This window comes from Molothrus ater, chromosome 5 (assembly GCF_012460135.2).
Source record: "Molothrus ater isolate BHLD 08-10-18 breed brown headed cowbird chromosome 5, BPBGC_Mater_1.1, whole genome shotgun sequence".
Lineage (NCBI taxonomy): Eukaryota > Metazoa > Chordata > Aves > Passeriformes > Icteridae > Molothrus > Molothrus ater.
This window is the reverse complement of record NC_050482.2, coordinates 49,259,618-49,281,404: the sequence shown is the minus strand read 5'-3', so window position 1 is coordinate 49,281,404 and position 21,787 is coordinate 49,259,618. Positions and strand designations below refer to the sequence as shown.

The 21,787-nt window shown below is 42.2% G+C and overlaps 1 protein-coding gene across 1 annotated transcript; it reads left to right on the top strand.

Moving 5' to 3' along the window:
• Window positions 1-407: 407 nt before the first annotated feature.
• Window positions 408-21,787, top strand: XPNPEP3 (X-prolyl aminopeptidase 3). The gene is made up of 10 exons (XM_036401094.2): window positions 408-496; window positions 1,994-2,110; window positions 4,583-4,990; window positions 6,698-6,900; window positions 7,761-7,823; window positions 9,176-9,289; window positions 11,588-11,673; window positions 12,167-12,350; window positions 13,794-13,914; window positions 14,733-21,787. Exons 1-10 carry the CDS (start codon window positions 436-438, stop codon window positions 14,897-14,899), a joined length of 1,524 nt encoding a protein of 507 aa, XP_036256987.1. The 5' UTR covers window positions 408-435; the 3' UTR covers window positions 14,900-21,787.

Below are 21,787 nucleotides of genomic sequence, written 5' to 3'. Positions count from 1 at the left end.
AGAGGCCCCGCCCACAACCGATCTGGTCCCGCCTATAACTGGTCTGGTCCCGCCTACCACCAGTGACCCCGCCCAAGCCAAACGGTGTCCCGCCCATAAGCTCCATGAATGCGCCCACAAACGTTGCGCGGCGCCGTGGAACCTTCCAGCCCACCCCTCCCACGCCTTCCCGAGGCCCCGCCCACGCCGATCATTTCCCCGCGGCGTGGGGGGGAAACGTTCTGGAAGCGGCAGCCATGGCCTGGCAGTTGCGCTCCGCCCCGTGCGGCGCCGCTCCCCTGTTGCCGTTGCCGCGGGCTCCCCCTCGCGGGCACGGCAGGCGGCCCCGAGCGCTCCCGAGCCGGCGCGGCGCCGCTCATTGGCGGCGGGCCGCGCGCCGTGATGGTGTCAGCGCGCGGCGCAGGAAGGCCCCGCCATGCGCTGTGCGGCCCGGCCATGTCGCGCCTCCCGCAGCGGGGCCTTGTCCTGGCGGCCCGGGGCTGGCGCGGCGCCGCAGGTCAGACACCCCTCCTCCCCCACACCCCGCACCGCCCGCGGCTCCGGTACCGACACCCGGTTATCGCAGCTTACAGCCCCGCTTGTGCTTCTCGGGTCGCGGGAAAGCGGCTCTGGCCGGCGGCGCAGTGGCAGCCCCGGTCAGGGCTGAATCCTAGGAAAGAACAGGCAGTAACTTGAATAATAAAGCAACGGTAGAAAGCTCCTCGCTGCCTTCAAGGTGTTGCTTTATTTAATGCCCACTGTGTCCGTCTGGTTGCGAGCTGTCCTGTTTGTCTGCTGTGTGTGTGGGGAAAAACAGTAGAAACACCAATTTAAACTAGGCTGCACAAAATACTGCAGTTACATTTCACCGCCCGGGTCTCCAGTCAAGCATCACACAGTGAACGCGTCGTGTTATGACTATTGGTTGTCACGCATAAATGATCTTCAATTAGAGGCTAATGATACTGGTTCCCACAGCAAATCCACGGTCTGTATGTTTTGCTGTAAGCCTCGGAGTCTCAGCTACCTGAAAGGCAGATGTTTTCTTGTGTTATCCTTGCTTATGCTGGTGAAAGGTTAAAAGTATTTGTTCTAAGAATGGCAGCACAAATTGGTTTTCTAGTAGGCATATAGTAACATAAAGAGCAACCATTTTCCAAAACATCAAATTGAACTTACCTTCTGGCTACCCTCTTCTTCCTACAGGTCTGGATGATTTGTATTCAGGCACAAGCACTTCTCCAGCTGCAAAAGGCTGTGACTAGGAATTCTAAAGTTTCTGATAATTCATTTTTAATTTTAGATTTTGTCTTATTGTGCCCATTCCCAGCTCACAAATGCATACTTGTAGTTGTTTTTAAAACTCACCTGCTTTGGCTGTGTGTGGTTTGGAAGTGGGATTCATAACTGTTCCGTTTGGCCAATGCTGCTGCCATGGAAGGTCAATACACAAACAGGGACTCTTGGGTATCCTCCAGACAGGAGAAGAAAATCCTGTGTAAACCTGTCTTATTTGATGGTTTCTTTGCAGCATTATTAGTAAAAAACAGCAGTGGAAAAGCCTTAAAAACTCTATAATTGTTCCAGGTGAGAGAAAATTTTTGAAGACATAGCTGAGAAGAGACAATATACAGGTGTCGTGCGTGGAGCCCTGTGGTGTTTGAGGGAAGTAAGGGAGGGAGAGTGCTGAGTGCCTCATGAACAACTTTTGTATGAATTGGGATGTGCGAACCAACAGAGCTTCCTGGGTTTTGTTGCTGGGTTGTCAGGTTTATCATCTATTTGTTTATTTCTATCTGTTCCATGAATATTTGTCAGTTGAGTTATGTGCACATTGTTTCATAAACTATTGTGATGCACAGCAAATGGAGAAGTTAAGGAGGGATATTTATGTCATATAAGTGAAGGAATGCTGCTATGAGTCTGATGACTAGCCCACAGTTCTGCAGTTTCCTAACTGGAAAGTTTTGGGTTTTTTTTTTTACCTTGACATGGTGCATTTCTCTTCCTCCAGTTTGCAAGTCATGTGCTCTCCGAAGATTTTCCATCCAGCCTGCCCAGCAGAAGAAGATTCCAAACCGGTATTTGGGGCAGCCCAGCCCCTTCACACACCCACATCTGCTCAAACCAGGTGAGGTTTGGGCCCAGCATGAGCCGGTCATTGATATTTTCCTGTTTCCATTTTTCTGAGTGTATTGATTTGCTGCATTATAGAGTTGTCTGTGGTTTCAGCTGTTTATGACTACTTTCATTAGCCAGTAATTATAGTTAGTAGCTAATTTCCCTGTCTGAGATGATACTGATTCCAAAAATAGGCCTTCATTTGTGATGGCTTTGATAGCTTCTTTCTTTTTTCTCATAGTGTACTCAGGGTTGTTTACTTAGGTGTTGCAGACCTTTTTTGGCCATGGCATTTTGTGGACTCGTTGTCCTGCAAATAAATATGGTTTTTATTAAGAAGGAATCTTTTGTGCAAGCTGAACTGTCAGAATGGTTCATATTCCATGTCTTGTGAGTCACAAAACAAAGGTGCAGCTCAGCAAAGGTGAATGGGGAGGGACACTGATAGATGGACGCCAGTTGTCTAAAGGATGTGCCCTGTTCACAGGAATATTCAATATGAGGAGAAGGACAAAAAGAAGCTTGTGGCTATGAAGTTAGACAGTAGTGATAGAAGCCAAGGTTGTGCATTTTTTTGAGATGCATGAAAATGAGCATGTAGGCATGAGATCACCACAATTAAATCTAAAAAACAAACAAAAATTGCAGCAAAAATATATTCAGGAATATGTCTAGGAAAATATTCTGTGTTCTTCCATAGGTGGGTATAAAGGGAGAACAGATGAATATTTGTGCGTGTGTGTGCATATATATAAACCCCTGTATTTAATTGTAGAATAATTCAGGTCAGAAGGAGCCTCACACAGTTAACAGGTTCCTCCTGTGCTCAAAGCTGGGCTAACTTCAGCATTAGGTCAGGTTGCTTAGGGCACTCATTGACAGCTCATAATAAATGAGGTGGATTCCTTAAAGTGCAGCCAAAGCAGTGGAAGTGAATTCTAGTTATCCAAAGTATTTTTCCATTTAATAAAGTAGAGGTGGTGTCCTTAAAATAATATGACATTGTTTTATTGCAATTATTGTTTTAAAAAGCAAATGCCTTTGATGCAAAGAGAATTTCCAGGCCTCAAAGTTGGAAGACAGCTGGGATCCCTATGTTTCACCCCATTGCAGCTTCTGAAATTCACTGGACTGTGGCAGTTAAAAAGCTGACTGGAATGCAGTGGAACATAGGAAATTTGCAGTATAACATTGTGGAATTGTGAGGCCAGATTGCATTGAAACAGTTTCTGTGTTCTCTTGTCATTTCTACATTCACAGAGTAAAATAAATGTGGTGGGGCTTTTGGGTTTGTTTGGTTCTTTTTAAAGACTATTTCATCTAATAGGTATTGAGCATATAATCGAAAAAGTGTAAAAGTTAATGCAAATAGAATTTCCCCTCCCACTGCACTCATGCAAGAATCTACTTGCAGTACAAGTCAAATGTCAATTTTTGTTCTAGAATTGCTACTGTGTAATACATGAAATAGGAAGAAAAGATTATGAAAGTGGAAAGTTAACAAACAGTATCAAAACTCAACCTACGTTAAGGTAGGGTATTAGCCAAAGATACTGATTAAGGCTCTTATATTAATTTAGATCATAATTTAGATCATAATTAGGGAGTCTCACAATTTTAAAAATACATACTTCAGCTGTTGCTGGTTGTCCTTTGAACTTCAGTCCTGTTTTGGTGAGTATCTTGATTGCTGTACTTCATGTCTTTTGTGACTGGAGCAGTTGAAACAGTGCCTTCATCTGAGAGATCATTTGCTTAGTGTTATTAGAAATACAGTATTTAACTTTTGAAAAATCTGAATTGTTAAATATTGACAAAAGCTACATATGCCCTGGAGAAGATCCCTTCCCTTAACAGGAGTCTGATGGCAGCCTGCAGTCATCTGTGGTTTGTTTCTGCCTGGAATCTTGTGACTGGTTAGACTCTGCAACCTCTGTTCTTCTTCCTGATCTCCCAGAATCTCTGACACCCAATCTGCCCCTTGTGGTTTAGAAATAGTCACTTTATGAGTTGACTTAGTGTGTATTTGAACAAACATTCTAGCTTTATCTGAGGAAATTAATGCTCAACCTCAGGAGGCAAACTTCTGTTCAATGTCCATGCTGTAAAACGCTTTTAGTTTTAGCAGTCAAAGTTCAGTTTGCCTTGCCCCTTCCTCTTTTTTTTTACACATTCTCTGCAAACATTTGGATGTTTGTTTAAATCTACCAGGTTTTGTGGTTTCTACCTTTGCACAGAAATATGTGACACAACATCCAATTGGTTAAAACCAGTGTCTGTCTTTGCATGATGGAGAAGCAGCCTGAATGAGGATGTGCTGTAGGGAGAGAAGCTGAAGAGGAGCAAGGAAAAGGCTTGTGAGGGGTTACAAAGAAGCCATGCACATGTAAGGCATCAGAGAGTAGGCAGGAATCAGGCATGTGACTAGTAAAATACCCTTAGTGCCTTGAATTTCTGCATCTGATTTGTTTTGTATTCACAGGAGAGGTAACCCCAGGATTGTCACAGGTGGAATACGCTCTTCGCCGACACAAACTGATGGTGTTGATCCAGAAGGAAGCCCAAGGCTGGGACGGTTTGGACCACACAGTGATTCTGCTCTCCAACCCCACATACTACATGAGCAATGACATCCCTTATATTTTCCACCAGGACACTAATTTCCTGTACCTCTGTGGGTTTCAGGAGCCTGACAGCATCCTGGTGCTGCAGAGCATTCCTGGCAAAGCACTGCCATCTCACAAATCCATACTTTTTGTGCCCAAGAGGGATCCAAATCGAGAGCTGTGGGATGGGCCCAGATCAGGCCCAGATGGGGCAATTGCTCTCACAGGAGTAGATGAAGCTTACACCATTGAGGAGTTCAGGCACCTGGTGGCCAAGCTGAAAGGTAACAAAAAATAGAGAGGGAATGAGATGAGGATGTGGTTTGCAGAGTCTGAATGGGTCAGGTTTGGGAGGTGGTCTGTGACATCACTTTGAAACTAAAATGAACTTGAGAATGACAAGGAGTATGGCTGTGGCAAAGGCAGTTGGAAGTTTGTGTTAGCTCTTTGAGGGTCACCAATGGATATGTAGTTTTGAAAATTTATGACTTTCATGTGTATCCATGTGAATGCCAGTCTGCATATCTCTGAAATATTAAGGAACAGGATAAGCAAGACCATGTTTCTGTTTTAGTCATATCTGTTTGCTGACAGAGTCAGGACCAGATAACATACAGGAAACGTGAACACTTTTTATTCATAGTAGACTTGGAAAATGATCCACACAGGGAGCTTGTTAGTCCACTCACATTTAGCTAGATGATTACTTGCCCATGAAATACTAACATTGCTGTCCTTTAGAAATATTCTTTTGCATCTCCCTCCTATCACTATGTAGCCTCAATACCTATAATCCAGGAAGAACTTAAATGCAGTATAAAATAAAGCTGAAGAAGGCTCATGACAATATAATAAGGGCAAGTGTGACTTTGGAGGGGTCACACAACTAGAGGGAGAGAATTTTTGAGTATTAAATACCATATTGGAATCAGTTATTTTGTTTCAAAAAGGATGTCTTGAAAATGGGTAAGCCACAGGGCAAAGGATGATCAAAGAAAGCATGAAATGTGTGTGAGATACAGGCTGAACAAACCTACTTAGCTTGAAAAAGAAAACAAGGCAAGGTATGAGATGTGTATAGTTGGGGAAAGCACAGAGGATGACTATGGTCATTAATTGCTGGTTTTCTTAATTTAATAACAAAGGGAACACTGAATTCATATGGCATGGTTTGGCACCTCTCAAGTTATAGATCATTCATGGAAGTTTGGAATATCAAAATTAAAATGGAGTCAGAAGTTTTTAATTCTGTGGGGGAGAGGTCCATGAAAAGCAGTAAGTCAGCTAAGGGCAATACTCTTTAATGAATGCCCAGTTTCTTAGATACTTTCTGTGCGGTTACTTTCACCAAAGAAGGAGGGTCATGGTGGACATCAACAGTGACTCACCATGGCTTTTATACTCATTTGCATTTAAATTGTTCCATGAGGAGAATGTTGATTTTAACTGATGTTCTGAATAAATTTCCACTGTGAGTGTGTCTGTTCTCAGTAAGCTCATTTTCTTTGAATGGCTGAAATAAGGAGTTGTTTCCCCAAGTGTCTTGAGGTGTTGTTGGTAATGGTCTTCATTCCATGCAAAAAGGTGAATTGCTTTCCATGGTCAGTGTGGACAGGTTGAATGGGAGAAGGATTCAGAAGGTGCACTGTGATGTGATGGCTGCTTGGCTTACACAAGTGCAACTTTGACAGGTGAACTCTGAATGGATCTGAGCCAGATACATGTATTCAGTGATGGTTGTAAGCCCCATTATTTGCCCAGAAGTGGGGAGTTGTCCAGTCTATACGCTATGAATTGGTAATCTTCCAAATTTAGAAGAGATTGCTGGTATTCTGTGACAGTGAAAGTATCTATATAGTCTGTCAATATAGATTCAGAGAAAATTATTCTCAAATACAACAACAGATGTCATTTAGGAGGAGTGAGTTAGTTTCTTATGTGGAGAACATGTCTGCATTTATTTGAGTGTCAACTTTTGTTTTGCATTCCAGGTGAATCCAATGTGGTTTGGTATGACTTGAGAAAACCAGTGCATGCAGAGCTGCACTCTGACTACATGCAGCCCCTGGCTGACATAAAAGCTCGGAGCAAAAACCGCATCCAGGCCGTTCGACATCTCGTGCAGAACCTTCGGTTGATCAAATCCCCTGCAGAGATTGAGAGGATGAAGATAGCTGGCCGGGTGACAGCAGAGGTAATGGGGCTGTGTGTTCCCCTAATGAACCAGTGCATTCCCTTGGTGAGGTGACATGAGCTGGAAGGAGAGCTTTGGTCTAATCTGTTTTTGAACTGCTGTGTCTCAGCCACTGGCTGGGCTTTGCTTCCTCCACAGGACAAGGGGAAACTGGAAGACTGCTTGGTCTACCAGTCTCTCAATTAGCACAACTCTAGTGAAGAAAAGCCAGCAGCTGTTAGATTTTGTTTAAAAGCAAAGGCTAGCCTTTTCACTGCCTTCCCAGCTTCCTCTCTGCTTTCCAAAGTAATTTTCTTTCCCATCTATTATTTTTATTTTGAGGAAAACAGGATTTTTATGACGATGTTTCCTATTAACGTGTCTGCATTCCCCCTTCACCCTCAAATACCTTTTGAACTCATTGGTCACTTCTAAACAAATCTGACAGATACCTCAAATGTAGTTAATGTTTCATAAATGTTATTAAAATAAATAGCCAAGTAGAAAAGAGAAGTACAGGTTGTCTTTCTCTGAAGGAAAAGCTGCATAAGGCAATCCTATTATACCCGAGGGAATCCACAGGTGAGACAACTTCTAAAATGCCAAACCATGGGATCAGCCTCAATCATCTAATTTTTTTTTTTTTTTTTTTTTTTTTTTTTTTTTTAATACAAAACTAGAGTCAGTCATCCCCTAAATACAGTTTCACAGGGAGGAATGCATCTTAACTGGTTCTAGTCTTGACAGCATTTTCACCAAAGAAAATGGTGAAACCCTCTGGTTCTGGGCCAGCTGATTTTGGGCCTTCCTCAAGAGACAACAGGTGAAAAAAAAAACAGTTCAGGCTCCTTTGCTAACTGAAAGTCCCTTATTTTTCATAGGCTTTCACAGAGACTATGTTTGCCAGTAAAACCCCTGTGGATGAAGCCTTTCTGTATGCAAAGGTGAGTACTTTGTAGCTGGAAGTGAGATAGAAGGGCTGGATGTTGGTTATCCTTCCAGGAAACCAGAAATGTCAGGTCTCTTTATCATCTGTCTCCCACTGTAGCACATTTATTCACTCAACCCTTGTGGTTTCTTGGACATACAGAAGTGTCAGTGTGAGGAATTCTTCAGCTGTACTTCCTGTACCCTTATTTAAGGAATGTAGCATTTGTCTAAGTTTCCTTCTATTGATGTCTTTTTGTACTATATTGAAATGCAAAACCTGCTAAACAATTGGAAGTAAAGTTTTCACCTTATTCTATAGTACAAGTCCATTGTACAAAATTTAAGTAGTTATAACATCTTTTTGTAAAGCCTGCTTCTCTTGCCTCTAGCCCCTTACTACATCAGATTACCCCAGCGATCTTGAAGCAGTTTAGATGCCTCTCAGTTACAAAATAAGGACTAATTGGCCTGCACATTTGATAAGGAACTTTGTAAGGGATTCCAGTGAGATACCTGTTCAAGAAACATCAGCAGGATTTCACGCTCTGTTACGACATGGATGGGCCTGTGCTGACATGGCACTGGCACTACTGAGTTGAAAAAACTACTTTAATTAAAGTGTATTTTACAGGTCAGTTTTTCAGTCCAGACCATGATCCTAAAACCTTTGCTCCATGTAGGCATCCTGGAGTGTTCTGTCCCATGTGATTTTGGTAACCATAGAAAAGACATGCTATTAACATGTTGAGGGTCTTTATAGATGTAAATTTGTTCATTTCCATGCTTTCATCAGCTTCATCATTCAAGAAAGGTAAAGATCTTGAGGCTTATGGTGCTTTTTTCTTCTATCCCCTCAGACATCAAGGTAGTGCATGCTTTCAAACCTTCTTAGTTTAACAGTCATGAAAAATAGATACTGCTGTAAATATACTGGTACTTTGCAATTTTAAAAGACAGAAGCAAACCATGAATATTGTCATGCTGACATATAGGATCTTTCAAAATTCACGAAGTTGTATGGCAAATAAGAGCATTACTTTATATAAGAACAAATCCTCACTTGGATATATGCCAATGTAGTGAATGTTTGAGACAGTATTGAATGGCTTGTACCAGAAAGAGCTTCCTGGAGATCCAGTAAAGACTTGAAAAATTGTTGAAAAAGTGGATGATTCTGTATTTTTTTTCTCCAGAGTCCTTGAAAAATATTTAAGACTACTTTCATTTAGTCAACTCACTTTCCAGTTTCACTTTGTATTGTTCAAATTAAGAAAACAGTTGTAGGACAGGAATTATTGTGGTTCTAGGGCAGTTAATCACCTGAATCAGCACTAATGGTTTCCTCTTCTCTGTATTGTTCCTCCAGTTTGAATTTGAGTGCCGGACTCGTGGTGCTGACATCTTGGCATACCCCCCTGTTGTTGCTGGTGGCAACAGATCAAACACTTTGCACTATGTGAAGAATAATCAGCTCATCAAGGTAACCCTTGTGCTGTCCAGTAACTTGAAGTGCAGTGCTGTGATACAAATCTATGTTTCCTAGCTGCTGCTTGTTTTGACTGAACAGATCAAAGCACTTAAATACATATTTTTTAAGTGAGCGAGAGAAAGGAATCCTGCCTTCGTTAACTTTACTTTGGTCAGTGGCAGATTCAGCTTGTCTTTCTTCCCTGTCAGTTCTTGCTGCAGCATTTTCTGAACAGTGCAAGGACTTGCAGACAGGGTTGCCGATAATTTAGTGAACATGCCTGCTCTCACAGCAGCTTGCAGTGCTGGGGACCTCACAAAATAGGGGAGCCACTGTCACAGGTAGGGCAAAGGCGCAGGGGATCTTCTGCTGTCACTTGCGTTCCTTGGCCTTGCTTTGCAATATAAGGGCAAAGTGCATTCCTGCTCTGCTGAAGCTGAAATGCATTTTGGTTCCATGTAGCCCAGCAAAGCAGGGAAAGGGAACAAGTAGGGGACGGATCAGTGTTAAATGTCAAGAAGTGGAAGAGGAACATGTTTTGTCTTATTTTGAAGATTCTCATTCAATTGAACTCTCTCCAGCTTTCCTCACAGTAGTTCTTTTGATTCAGAGAAGTATTTTCAGGGGCAGTATTCCCTCACTGCTCTGCTCACTATTTACTTTTCAGAGGAGCATAGTTTTCCTCTGTCTTAATGCAGAATGAAACTTTCCCACTAGCATTGTCTTTTCTTGAAGCTGGGATGCTAGCAGACCTTGAAATGATCTGCAGAGACAAATGTACAAAAGATATGACAGACTGCTTTTGGCAGGAAGAAGCTTCCTTTGTTGTTCTGTCATCCAAGGTCAGGCTGCTGCTGTAACTCCAGTTGCTTCTGTTAAAGTTGTTCAGTTAAATGATTGTCTCTTGTTTTTTTCCAAAACTATTAGGTAGAATATTAAACCCATAAACTTGACACTTCCTTTGTGTGCTGCTTCTTACAGATCTTGTTTCCAAATAGGCTAGCAAAGTGTCTAATTTGGGAGGTATCTGAATGTTTCATTTCAGTCTTTTACTTAGAGGGCTCTGCTTTAAAGAAAGAGGACAAGCCCAGCATAAGGCATTTACTGAACAATCGAACCACAGGCTGAATTCCCTTAGTCAGTAAATTGTTACTTAGCTTGTTTAATTGCTTGGAAGATGGCAGGTGCTGTAATTTCAGATTTGTTTTAAAGAATTCAACCAGTTATTCTGAAAAATTTTAAAAATACAATATAAAAGGATAGTTAATGGCCTTCCTATTCAGTGGGATAGTGAGGTCTGCTCACTGCTGGTTTATCTGCTGTGTCTGTGTCACTTAACTGTACACAATGATAGCAGCTAGCACTGGAAGTAACACTAACAGTGAAATTTTGCTGCTTTAATCTTTTCCTTAACATGCTGCAGTTATGCCTGGTCGTCCCACATCATGTCTGCTGGCACAGTCATGGATCTGTGGAATGAATCTCTACCTGTGTAAATCTGTAGAGAATTTACTCCAAATGTTTTAAACATCTTACTGCTATATTTCTAGTTAGCCCCTTTAAGGCAGTGGTTTTGTTCCTGGCCCTTTATCTTTCTTCTGTGTGACTTTTTGGGAGATACATAGTCATTGATATGGAACAGCTTTTTTTGAATTGTATTGGATATTCACATGTCCAAAAATTTTTTCTTCATCACCAGATCAATCCAGAAAGATACATTAAAACAGTCAAGAAAGTCCTAGAAGAGAAAGGGAAGGTTGTACAAACTATTCACCAATGCATTCACAGCAGTGATACACTCTTAGATTTTGTGATACAAAGTGATTTTGCTGGGGTTCATATCCTATGACAAGGGTAAATTTGTAGCTGTTGGTGATCCTGTGGGGAGCTCAGAAATCCTATGCTTTGGTTGCAAGTCCCCTCTGTCTCAGTCACTATAGCTGAGAACTTCTAGTGAAAGGAGTCATGGGCAGAATTTGCTGGAGTAAGTGATCCAGGTGTGAATAGGACTTGTCTCAGAGAGCAGAATAGTTCAAGGCAAATGCCTTTTTTTTTACTCCAAAATCTTCATCTTAAAAGTTCAGACAGTAAATAAGCATAACAGTCAGAGACTACCTTACAGAGCAACAATCCAACTGGAATAGCCTATTTGTAAACAGTAGTACCTGGGGTATTACTCTGCAAAAGGAATTCACTTTTCTGCAGCTACATTGTGAAAACAGAAGCATAACCTCCTTTCCTGCTGTCAGACAGAAAAATCAATTAATAGCTGGACTGACCCACAGAGCATTCTTTCCTGTTATTCTCCAGGATGGTGAACTGGTCTTGCTAGATGGTGGATGTGAATTTTCCTGCTATGTGAGTGACATCACACGTACCTGGCCTGTCAATGGAAGGTATGCTGCAGTAAGTTTTTTTTTAAGAATTTTGATAAGTTCTTAAATGATTGATGGATTGAATGTGTGTTTAATTGTAGTTTTACCATGTCCCATTCTGTGCTGCTTCAGAGTAATCAAATTATATAAAGTAATCATTCAGCTGTATTCCCCACTGCCTCATTAATTACTGCATGAATATATGTGATTCTTGCTATTTTCAGCTATTACAGCATACTTAACGTGCAGAGAGGGCTTTTGTACATTCAGCTGTGGCTGACTCCAGTTGTGTGTAAGAAAACAGGAGTTTCAGTTGATGTGTACATAGCTCTGCCAGTTGTGAATTTGCTGGTGTAGCCTTTCATACAAGGAGACAGTTGCTCTGCTTTCTGGTTTTCCCCTGCTCCATCCTTGAACTGAATCTGTACCCAGAATAGGTTCTGGGGACAAAACCTCTTTTCTCTTGGAAACAGAGATTTAGTTGTGTGATATTCCTTTACTCAATGGCCTTCAGGTTCACCAAACCCCAAGCAGAACTGTATCAAGCTGTCCTGGATATCCAGAAGTCCTGCTTGAGCCTCTGCTCCCCTGGCATGAGTCTGGAAAATATCTACAGCCTCATGCTGAGCCTTATTGGACAGAAACTGAAAGACTTGGGTGTCCTGCAGAGCAGCATCACTGACAGCCATTTCTTCAAGGTACTTCAATTTTTTTACTCTAGTTTACCTATTTACTCTAGTTTACTCCTACTAATCCTGATTGTTTTATCCTTGGGTAGTTTTAGGGCTCTAATTTGGGTCAGGAATGTGGTTTCAGGATGTCTCTTCTATTTGCTGCTACATGGTGCTTTAATTCATGTTGTGGGCTGGTCTCAGCACAAAAATGAATTTCTCTGAGACAGGGCTAAACTCCAAGATGTGATTCAACCATTTGGTGCACAATTTGGTCTGAAGTAATCCCCAGTCTTATATGCACATAGTGTGAATATTTGTTCCTTGGCTCTTGCTGTTTCACTCTGCAGATCCATTCCCATTGCTCTGCATTACTTGCCAGCACAGAAACAGCTTTAGAGCACAGTCTGAAGGGAGCTATGGGCACTAACACAAGATTCTGGGTCCAGGCTTGACTGCAGGCAGTTATTCATATTTTTGTGGTCTGTTTAACATCACATAAATCTGCAGTGCCACCAAAAGGTGCAGCCTATTCTCAGTCATTCCACCTGCTGCCCCTTCTGCACCGTTTTGTGTCAGTACTGGGACTCACAGAGCTACCTGGTGAACAAGACTGGGAAACTGGTCTGCCTTAGAGCTGAACCTGCAGATAAATAGGATTGGTTTTCAGTTAGAGAAGTTTATCCGCTCACTCTCACTGCAGAGCTACACGAGTGCTGATGCCAGTACTGCAAAGATGGCGGAACCAGGTGACGGCACTACGGCTTTTGGCAGCCGGACAGGTTCCTGCCGGATTTAGTTGTGCGCGGTGCCGGTGCCATGGCAGCCCCGGCGGACGGGGGGTGTCGTGCCGGATCCTTCCGGCAGGTGGAAGCACAGCCAGTGCTGTGGTCCCTGGGAATGAGGAGCGTGGAGCAGGGAGGCGTTCTCGCTGATTCCTGCTTTAGAGGGAGGGAGGGAGGATCAGGATGGTGGGAGGGGAGAGGCGGTGTCCGTGCCTTGTAGAGGTGGATTAAAATCATGCTGTATCTACTGAATGAAATCGGCACAGCATTTTCTCTGTTGTGCATAGGAGACCACTTTCACAGCCCGGAGCAGCTGTACTTGCTGCAGCCAGTTGTGAAGGTCTGCTGATGGGAGTTGTGCAGGGCTTGGATGTTTACGGGATGGGAAGGGTTGGGCAGCAAAGCCCAGCGATTTGAAAGTTGACACCATGCTGAGATGGTGATGGGTTTGGGCTGCTCTTGTCAGTGCAGGGGAAAGGCAATCTGCAATGTGCTCATAATAGGTGCCTGGTGGGTTTTAAGGGCCATCCAGTTCTAGTACATGGAAGGCAGGCCCTGGTGGCCTAGGCGTGGCAGTAAGACTGCTAGTTAAGTACATAACTATTCTGTCTCTTTTCCCTTTTGTATTGGAACAAGTTGGGCTGTGTTTAACTGCCTCTGTGACACTTGTTCTGTCTTCTCTTAGGCTGTTCGAAAATACTGCCCTCATCATGTGGGCCATTACTTGGGCATGGATGTTCACGACACCCCAGATATATCCCGATCAATCCCGTTCCAGCCAGGCATGGTGATAACCATTGAACCAGGTAAAAAGCAGTCAGTGGTGGACAAAAACATGCAACAGTGAGGGTAACAGTATTGCCTTTCAATAATTAGCTGGTCCTGGAACCAAAGCATTCACATCCTTTCTGGTGAAGCTGGAAACTATAGCATTATTAGAAAGCCTTAAGTCATTCCCCTCCCAAAGTCATTACAGTATTAGAAAACCCTATTTCCTTCCCAATCATAGCCAAAGTAGCACATAGTGGGAGTAAACTCAGGAAGCAGAGTAGTGTAGAGCTCAGGCTGTACAGCACAGGTGAACTGCAGTGCAGAAATCAGGGTCGATTCACTTGTACTGTGTTCTGTGTTCATGCCACTGAACTTCTACCAGTCACTGGTAGTGTCTCAAGCATTGCAGTCTGCAATTTACAGGGATTCACAACTTAGCTTTGCAAATTAGGCATCCTGTGAGGAACCTTTCTTTCACCTTGTCACTAGATTTGGAGCTGTCAGCTGGAAACTTATATTTAATGCTTGTCTCTGCTCTCTCTCTATTCAGAACATTGTTAAAATCATCATTGTGAATGCAATACTGAGAGCAAGAAGTGTGAAAAGGCCAGGTGTAGCTATGGAAGTTCTTATTAATGTGCTGATTATCTTTAGGCACAGAGGGACAGTTTCCTTTCTTTGCCCACCAACAGTGAGTTGGTGAGAGGAAAGAGAGTAACTTGCCATATTAAAAATTCTCAGGATCAAACACGTTATGTTGCTGAAAGTCCAACCTCACTCTCCTGGTGGTGCAGAAAGGGAAAGGTGGTGCTCTGGAGAGTGTTGTGTGTTTTAATTCCCTTTCTTCTTTCAGGCATTTATATCCCTGAGGATGATGTGAGTGCTCCGGAGAGGTTTCGTGGCATTGGTGTGCGCATTGAGGATGATGTGGTGATAACAGAGGATGCACCTCTTGTCCTGTCTGCTGACTGTCCTAAGGACATCTACCACCTTGAGCAGATCTGTGGCCGCAGCTCATGATGCTCCTTCTCTGCCCCTTTCATCCTCCTTGGGAGACACAGCCCCACAGGGATACAGATCCCTTAGCTGGCTGTAGTTGCCACGTGATGGAAGGCATGGACAGTTGATGGCTGTTTCCAAGACTGGGACTGGGCAATGGAATGCAAAAGGCTTGGGTACTGAGGGATGAAAAAACAAAGTAACCTTCTCTGTGTGCAATTTTCTTCTGATTTGTGCTGACGTGGAACTGTTGTATGATGTGGAAGTGGATTTATCCCTCTGCTGCTGTGTGGATCCATGTGTTTTGGGGCCCTTGAGGGGTTGAGTTTTGTCAGTGCCACCAGATGCATAGGTACAACAGCTGAGACCAAGGATCCCTTTTTTCCCCCTTAGCAGCAGTTTCACAGCAGTCAGATTTTTAAAATGAGGCTTTTATAAATGCTGGTTTTGGATGAAAAAGTATCAGCTTGAATTTTATAGAACCATGTAAGGAGAGAGTCTGGTAATCAGGGAGGTGGGTTTGGTGAAGAGGTGGTTGTCTCTGAAGCCAGTGGAGAATTCTTTTAGTATTTTAAAGATAGGGATGTTTTTAGGCCTTGTTCAGGCACATGCAAAATAGGCCTGCAGCAGGGAAAAACACCTTGTCTTCCAGCTTTTTGGAGTGTTTGGTAATTTCAAAAAGTACAAATAGGGCTCAGAAGGTTAGACATACCTATTCTTGCTGTCTTCCACATTCCCTTCCTTTTGTCCCAAAGGTCCATTCCTTTTTCCTGCTCTGAGTCTCTCTCTACCCTAGGAGCAGGGCCATATTGATTATGCTGGACTGCACTGGTGAGCTGTTGGTTGTCTCCCAGATGTGAGGTGTTCAGTTCTGGGACAGTCACAGCACCTTTCTGGCTTCTGCTTGCTGTGTGCTGCAAATGCCAGCAGCTTGAGCAGTGCGGTTTTGAAGAGTCTGCCTAATGGTGAGTGTCAAGTCTTTACGTGGCTTTTATATGGAATTAATTGGAATTAAAATAATTCTTCTTTTCTCAACTCTGAGGGCATGATGAGAGCTGATTTTTGGTTTTTTCCCAAAGTGCTCTGATAATATTTTTGAAGCAGCTGCAAATGTTACTGGGGCTGGATGAGGAGTAAAGAGAAGAGTTTTCTACCCTGGCCGTGAGCCTACCATCCAAGCCATAGTAAATACACCCACTAAAGGCAAGCATCTATGTATTTACTGAAAATATTTAGACAATCAGCTATTTAACTTGTGTGAAAAATGCCTCTCATCACAGCATCTCCTGTTATTTACACTTGCTGTTGCATCACCTTACTTCCTTTCTTATGGTAGCTTTCAGTGCTCTTCATCTGTTACTCTAAATTTTCTTTCTCTTCTCTTTCTGGATTGTCTATTTCCACTATGTCACTGCTTCCTAATCCGTTTTACTTTCTTATCAACATCACTGCCTTGTCCCCAGTTTGGCCTAATTCCCCACAGTGAATATAGCCAGAAGTATGTGAGGAAGGTGGTCAGGGTTCTGGAGTTTGACCTCTGCCTCTGTTGCTGTGTAATCTCTAGCAAAATCTGCACTTTTTTCTCTTCCTTTCCCCCCCCTTCTTTTTGTTTTTTTTTTTGTGTTTCACTTAGTGAAGGCCAAGTGGGCAGTGTCTTGCATCTCTCATTGCATTCAACGTGAGCTGGGTGCATACACTGGGGTTTGAATTTTGGCACCTGAAAGGCAGCCAAGGCATGCCATATTTTTATTTTCTAAACATGACCAAAAAAATGCTTTTTCAGGGTTTAGTGTATCAAGTTTCACCTATTTAAGGGAATCTGCTAATCTCTGATGGCAGTGCTTGTTAAAATACTCCTGTGTTTCAGTGATAGCTACAGCCTAAAATGTTAGAAGGGAAGCTTCCTAACTATGAACACAGACCTGATGATTACTTTTGACGTTGTTCTGATCTCTGATACATTTGTTCCAATTACACCTGTTAGAGCCATATCAACTGGGCCAAAACTTGGGGATTTTGGAACTATGTAAACAGCTTAAAATAACATTAATCTGAGAGATACATGTGTGAGCTGATCTGCACATCCACCCACACATCTAACAGAGTTAATAATGGTACTTAATGTAAATAAGCCTTTAAAATGCATATACAAATTATTTTAAAAATAAAACAATTTGTAGAAGGTAATTTCTCAGGCCATCAAGTTGCATGTTGTTGAATAAGATACCTGCACCTCCAAAAACAGCATTATTTTTCAGGGAGATTTATTAATTGTGTGTGACCCGTCTTGGACTTGAAATAACATTGTCAAATTAGCACATGCTAATTCCTAATTCTCTCAGGAAAATCCTGCAACTTGTAAATACCAATAGATCTTAGGAATGCTGTGGATGAATGTTACTGTTAGTAAAGAAGTGTCTGTGACTGCTGAGTGGAAAGTAATGGATCTGCTATGGCTGCTGACTGTGTCTGATTTAGGCCATGCACATTCTGTAATTCTTCCACTGTGTTTAGCCATTTTTTCAGCATAAACTGCTGGTTTGAATCTCTTGTTCCATGTAAAGGGTGCATTTCACAGAAGGTATTAAATCTGCATCCTATGAACCTCAATTTTGAAGGCTTTTTCTCACTTGTTGCAGAGATGAATAATCTGTGACCTACACACGTGCTGCAGTGTCCCTTGCAAACAACCAAATCCTTGAACATTTTATACAACCTTCATCAAGAAACCCTAAAGAGCTGGGTTCATTGGCTGCTGGCACGGCACATACCTGTGGTGCTCCTCCCCTGGCACTGATCCCATCCTGCCAGACTGTCTGCTCCTGCCACAGAAGAGATTCCTCACTGCAGCCACTTGGGTGCAGGAGCAGCTCTCAGTGGTGGCACAAGTCGACAGCTGCTTGACGAGGGCGTTAGTGGGATCACAGGGGGTGAAAGAGAAATTGATGTATACACAAGTTCATGTGGGGAGAGATTTGATTTCATGTGGCACAGGTCTTAAGGACATCAGAGTATGAGAGAAAATGAGAGCCAGCCATCCCTATGGAGAAGCTGCTTTGCTTCCAGAGGAACCCTGACAGGCTTTTGGCTTTTCCACTTCTGCCAGGGGACTGCTTTGTCTTGCAGAGAACTAGTAAAGTCCTGTTGTTAAATACAGTCAGAGCAGAAGCACCAATTTGCAGATTTGCTTCTGTCATTGAAGTGGAAAGAAATTTGACATTTAACACGATTTGGCATTCTACCTCTATGTGGAAAAATACAGTATGTCTTTCCTAATATTGCATTCATTATTTTGAGATGGAACATGGTGGAGGAAGTAGCAAACTGAGGTAGCCCAGTAAAGAGAATGGAGATGGAGAGTTTTGGGCCTGTGCAATGCATTAAGAGAAGAATCAGGAGAAGGTTGTGATTTAGAGCTGCAGGGATGTGTGCCAGGGGGATGGGAGAGCAAGGAGAGAACAACGGGGCATAAACTGGCTATTCAGTATGTTGTCAGAATGGTGCAATAGCTCCAGAAAACTGGTTATGCTGTTTCATAACCCTGATTGATTTGTCCTACTCAGTAGGGAGGAACAAAAGAGTCAGATTGTATTGATGAACTTCGTCTTAACAGTTAGTTTAATTATTTCTTTTAAAAATCAATAGCATTATCATATGAGAAAGTTTTATGCAGTTTCAGGTTATTGATTATGTGTCATATCTCAAATAATGGGAAGGGAAAAAAGTATGTTTCTAGGCAAAATCTTCCATAATGATGGAGGGAGCAAGGCTGAGGTTACATGCTCTTATGCTATCCAAATTATTGCTGTTGAAATTGAGTAATTACTTCAAGGAGAATTACCATAAGGTGAAAAGAGTTAGGGAGTTAGGGTTAAACTTAGAAAAAAATCTGTATTAGATAAATGACAAAATTTTTTAATTGTGATATTTAATACTTTATGTAATTGGATAGCAAAACTCTGTGCTGACATAAATTGATTGCTTTAAATTTCTTTTAAACTGAGTTGTCTAGAAGCATGTACAGGTATCTCTTTATTTGTATGCAGATCTAAAGTTCATTTAAGTTTATAATTCTGACATCATTACAGCACATCTGTTAAATATGCTCCCTACATGTATGCACAGCCTCCACTTAATTAAAAATCATCCTTTGGACGCTGTCACAGTGCTGGCTCTAGGACTGGGTCTATAAAATACACTGTATTTAAGAGATATAACAATAAATTACATTTTAAAGCAGTATTTATAATTTAAATGGACAGTGAGGCACCATGGGCTCAATGACACTCAATTTCAGCTCCTTTCTCCTTCTCAGTTTGTCTTGCTGCCTAAATTGCCTGGCAGCTCTGAGCCTTCTTCCCTAGCAAGTGGAGCAATGAACCCCTATCTTCCTGGGACAGCTTATGGCTCAGCCTACCTGGTTATTTCTCTGAAGCACCACCCAATATTTGGCTAACCAAAACCAGGCTTTTCAGAAGATGGCCAGAAAGGAACAAGGAAGAATTTCTAGCTCCTCCATGTGTGTGTTACCTTCACCTGCTGACTCATATCACATATGCCTTTTTAACAACCATGACAGAGTTATCCATTAACAATGGCAAAGAAAAAAAAAATCCTGTCTGGGTAAGTCTGACAATGAGACTTTTGAACAAAGAAAATGTTAACAAGGAAGCTGGTTTTAGACTCAGAAGTGAGAATGTCTACTCCAGGCTTCAATATATTCCTTCCACAGGGATGCTGGGCAAACAGGTAGCACTGCAGGAGCAATGTGCAGTCTTGGAGTCTTTGGGAGCTTTTTCAGATGCTGGTCTCAGACATGCTGTTGGGGGGCAGAACTGACAGTGGTTAAAGCTCTGTGTTGGGTTTCTTCTTCCCAAGACCATAAAGAGCCTGTGGCTTTTTAAAGGATTCTCTGTTTTTCATAATTTAGGCAGAAATATAATGGCAGCACAGGCTGAGAACTCTCAGCCTGTGGTTCAACTAGGAGTTGTTGGCATTCCAGTGAAAACTTTTAGAAATGCAGTTCTTTCCAGGGAAATAGCTCACCTCAATCTTTTTTTGTGAGTAAACTAGGCCAATATGAACAATATTTTGTGAGAGGGAAAGAGGCTCAGCTTCTTTTTATTCCCAGCAGAGCAAGGCTTTGTCTCTGTGTGCCTTTAAGATATTAATGCAAAATAGGATTGGCCACTGATCCAAGTTCAGATTGCATGATCTGACTCTTGTACCAGGAAATAGTTAGCAGAAGTCAGGTAAACTCTTATCATGTGAATATTTTACTCAGGTAGTGCTTTAAGTTTGGGGATAATATTCTTTGCTCTTTCAGTCTAATGTGCACAGAGTGTAACATACAACATCTGTTTTGCCTACAGGAGCTACAGCCCCTCTGTAATTAATAGTATTACATCTCTGCCATGTGCCATGAGCACCCAGGAAATTATTAGAGTCGTGCAGAGAAAGCACAGCTGCTAATGGCACAGCAGGGGGTTGGGTTTGAGCTTTCTCTACAAGTCTCGTTCCCGTCTACAAAATCTGGTGTTCCTGGTACTACCTATGAACATTCTTCCTTACTACCTCTTGGCAGAATGACCATTTCTATTGGGTGGCCTCTGTGAAGTTTGTGGTAGCATTTCTGTGCCGTTGTCCTAATTTGTCATCAAGACCTGCTTAACAATGTTAACATTGTTTCTTGGATAGACAAGGTTTGATAGGACATCCACAGCTCTGCTGTGGAGCCAGGTCTGGCTGGCTGCTCGCAAGCTGCCCTTGGTCCATCAGCCCAGTTGCTCGTGTCTCCCTGTGCTCAGCAGGACAGAGAGGCATGGATGGCCCTACTGACAGCTCAGGAATGTCCTCACATCCCCATGCACCTGCTTCTGTCACAGAGGCTTTAATCTCCAAATGTTCTTCTAACTCTTCCCCCTCTGGATTTGCAGAGGTACCAGTCTGGAGCCAGAAGCTGTAGCCTCTGGTGTGCTTGTTGCACTGACCAATTGTCAGGCTCCATATGGTGCCACTGACACTCCTGTGATGCATTGCAGTATCTGGTATGTATATTGCTTTCTAATTTATGCTTTTTCCTCTTCTTTTTTTCCAGAAGATGAGCTGTTTAACAGCTACATGAGTGTTACTGTGGTGACTGTAACCAAGCAAAACCATGCAGTTTGTACTGAGATAGTTCTACATTTGTGGACTTGGAGATGATTAAGAAATTTTTAAGGGCTTGTTGTGTTTTTTTGGTCTTCCCTGCAGAACAAAGAGAGGTTTCTCATGAACTTTCAGTTCCACACCATGAAGTAGAAAGGTATCATTCATCTTCAAATGAGCAAGTGTATTCATATCTATACAGAAACATCACATATTAGGCAAACAAGTGTTGTGACTTTTAGCTAGTTAGAGATTTAAAAAATGTTTTCTCAAACCATAATTAAGATTGTTTAGATATTTGAGTCTTCATTCCTTTGTGCTTTGTTTGGATTTCTTGTTACATTTAATTTTACCCTGGAGTTCCAAGGTTTATAATTCTCTGTGTTTGAAATAATGCATCAGCTCTCTAATGTATTTTACTGTAAGTCACTGCTGTATAGCCTTACTTTTGCTTCCATCTTCAGGGGGGTTTTTTTCACTTTTATCATATAATTTCGTGCAGTATGAGGCTTTTTTGGGAGACAGCATTCTGTGATTCTCACCTGAGGAGTGCCTTTGTGAGAATGAGGTGAGAATGTGCTATCTGAAAGATGTGATTATTACTCTTGCAGCTTAAAACTGTAAACTGTGTGAGTTTTGAACCCCAATGTACCATTCTAACTTAGGTTTTTAGGGATATAAAATTGAACAAGTATAGCAATTAAGGGAAATTAGGATTGTATTACAAACTTAAATTCCTAATAAACCGATAACTGTAAATTA

Excerpts from the sequence above, each read along its gene's own strand:
- XPNPEP3 (XM_036401094.2), top strand. The coding sequence starts at position 436 with ATGTCGCGCCTCCCGCAGCGGGGCCTTGTCCTGGCGGCCCGGGGCTGG. Across the intron at positions 2,111-4,582 it reads CCCACATCTGCTCAAACCAG|GAGAGGTAACCCCAGGATTG; the intron begins GTGAGGTTTGGG and ends TTGTATTCACAG. Across the intron at positions 7,824-9,175 it reads AAGCCTTTCTGTATGCAAAG|TTTGAATTTGAGTGCCGGAC; the intron begins GTGAGTACTTTG and ends TTGTTCCTCCAG.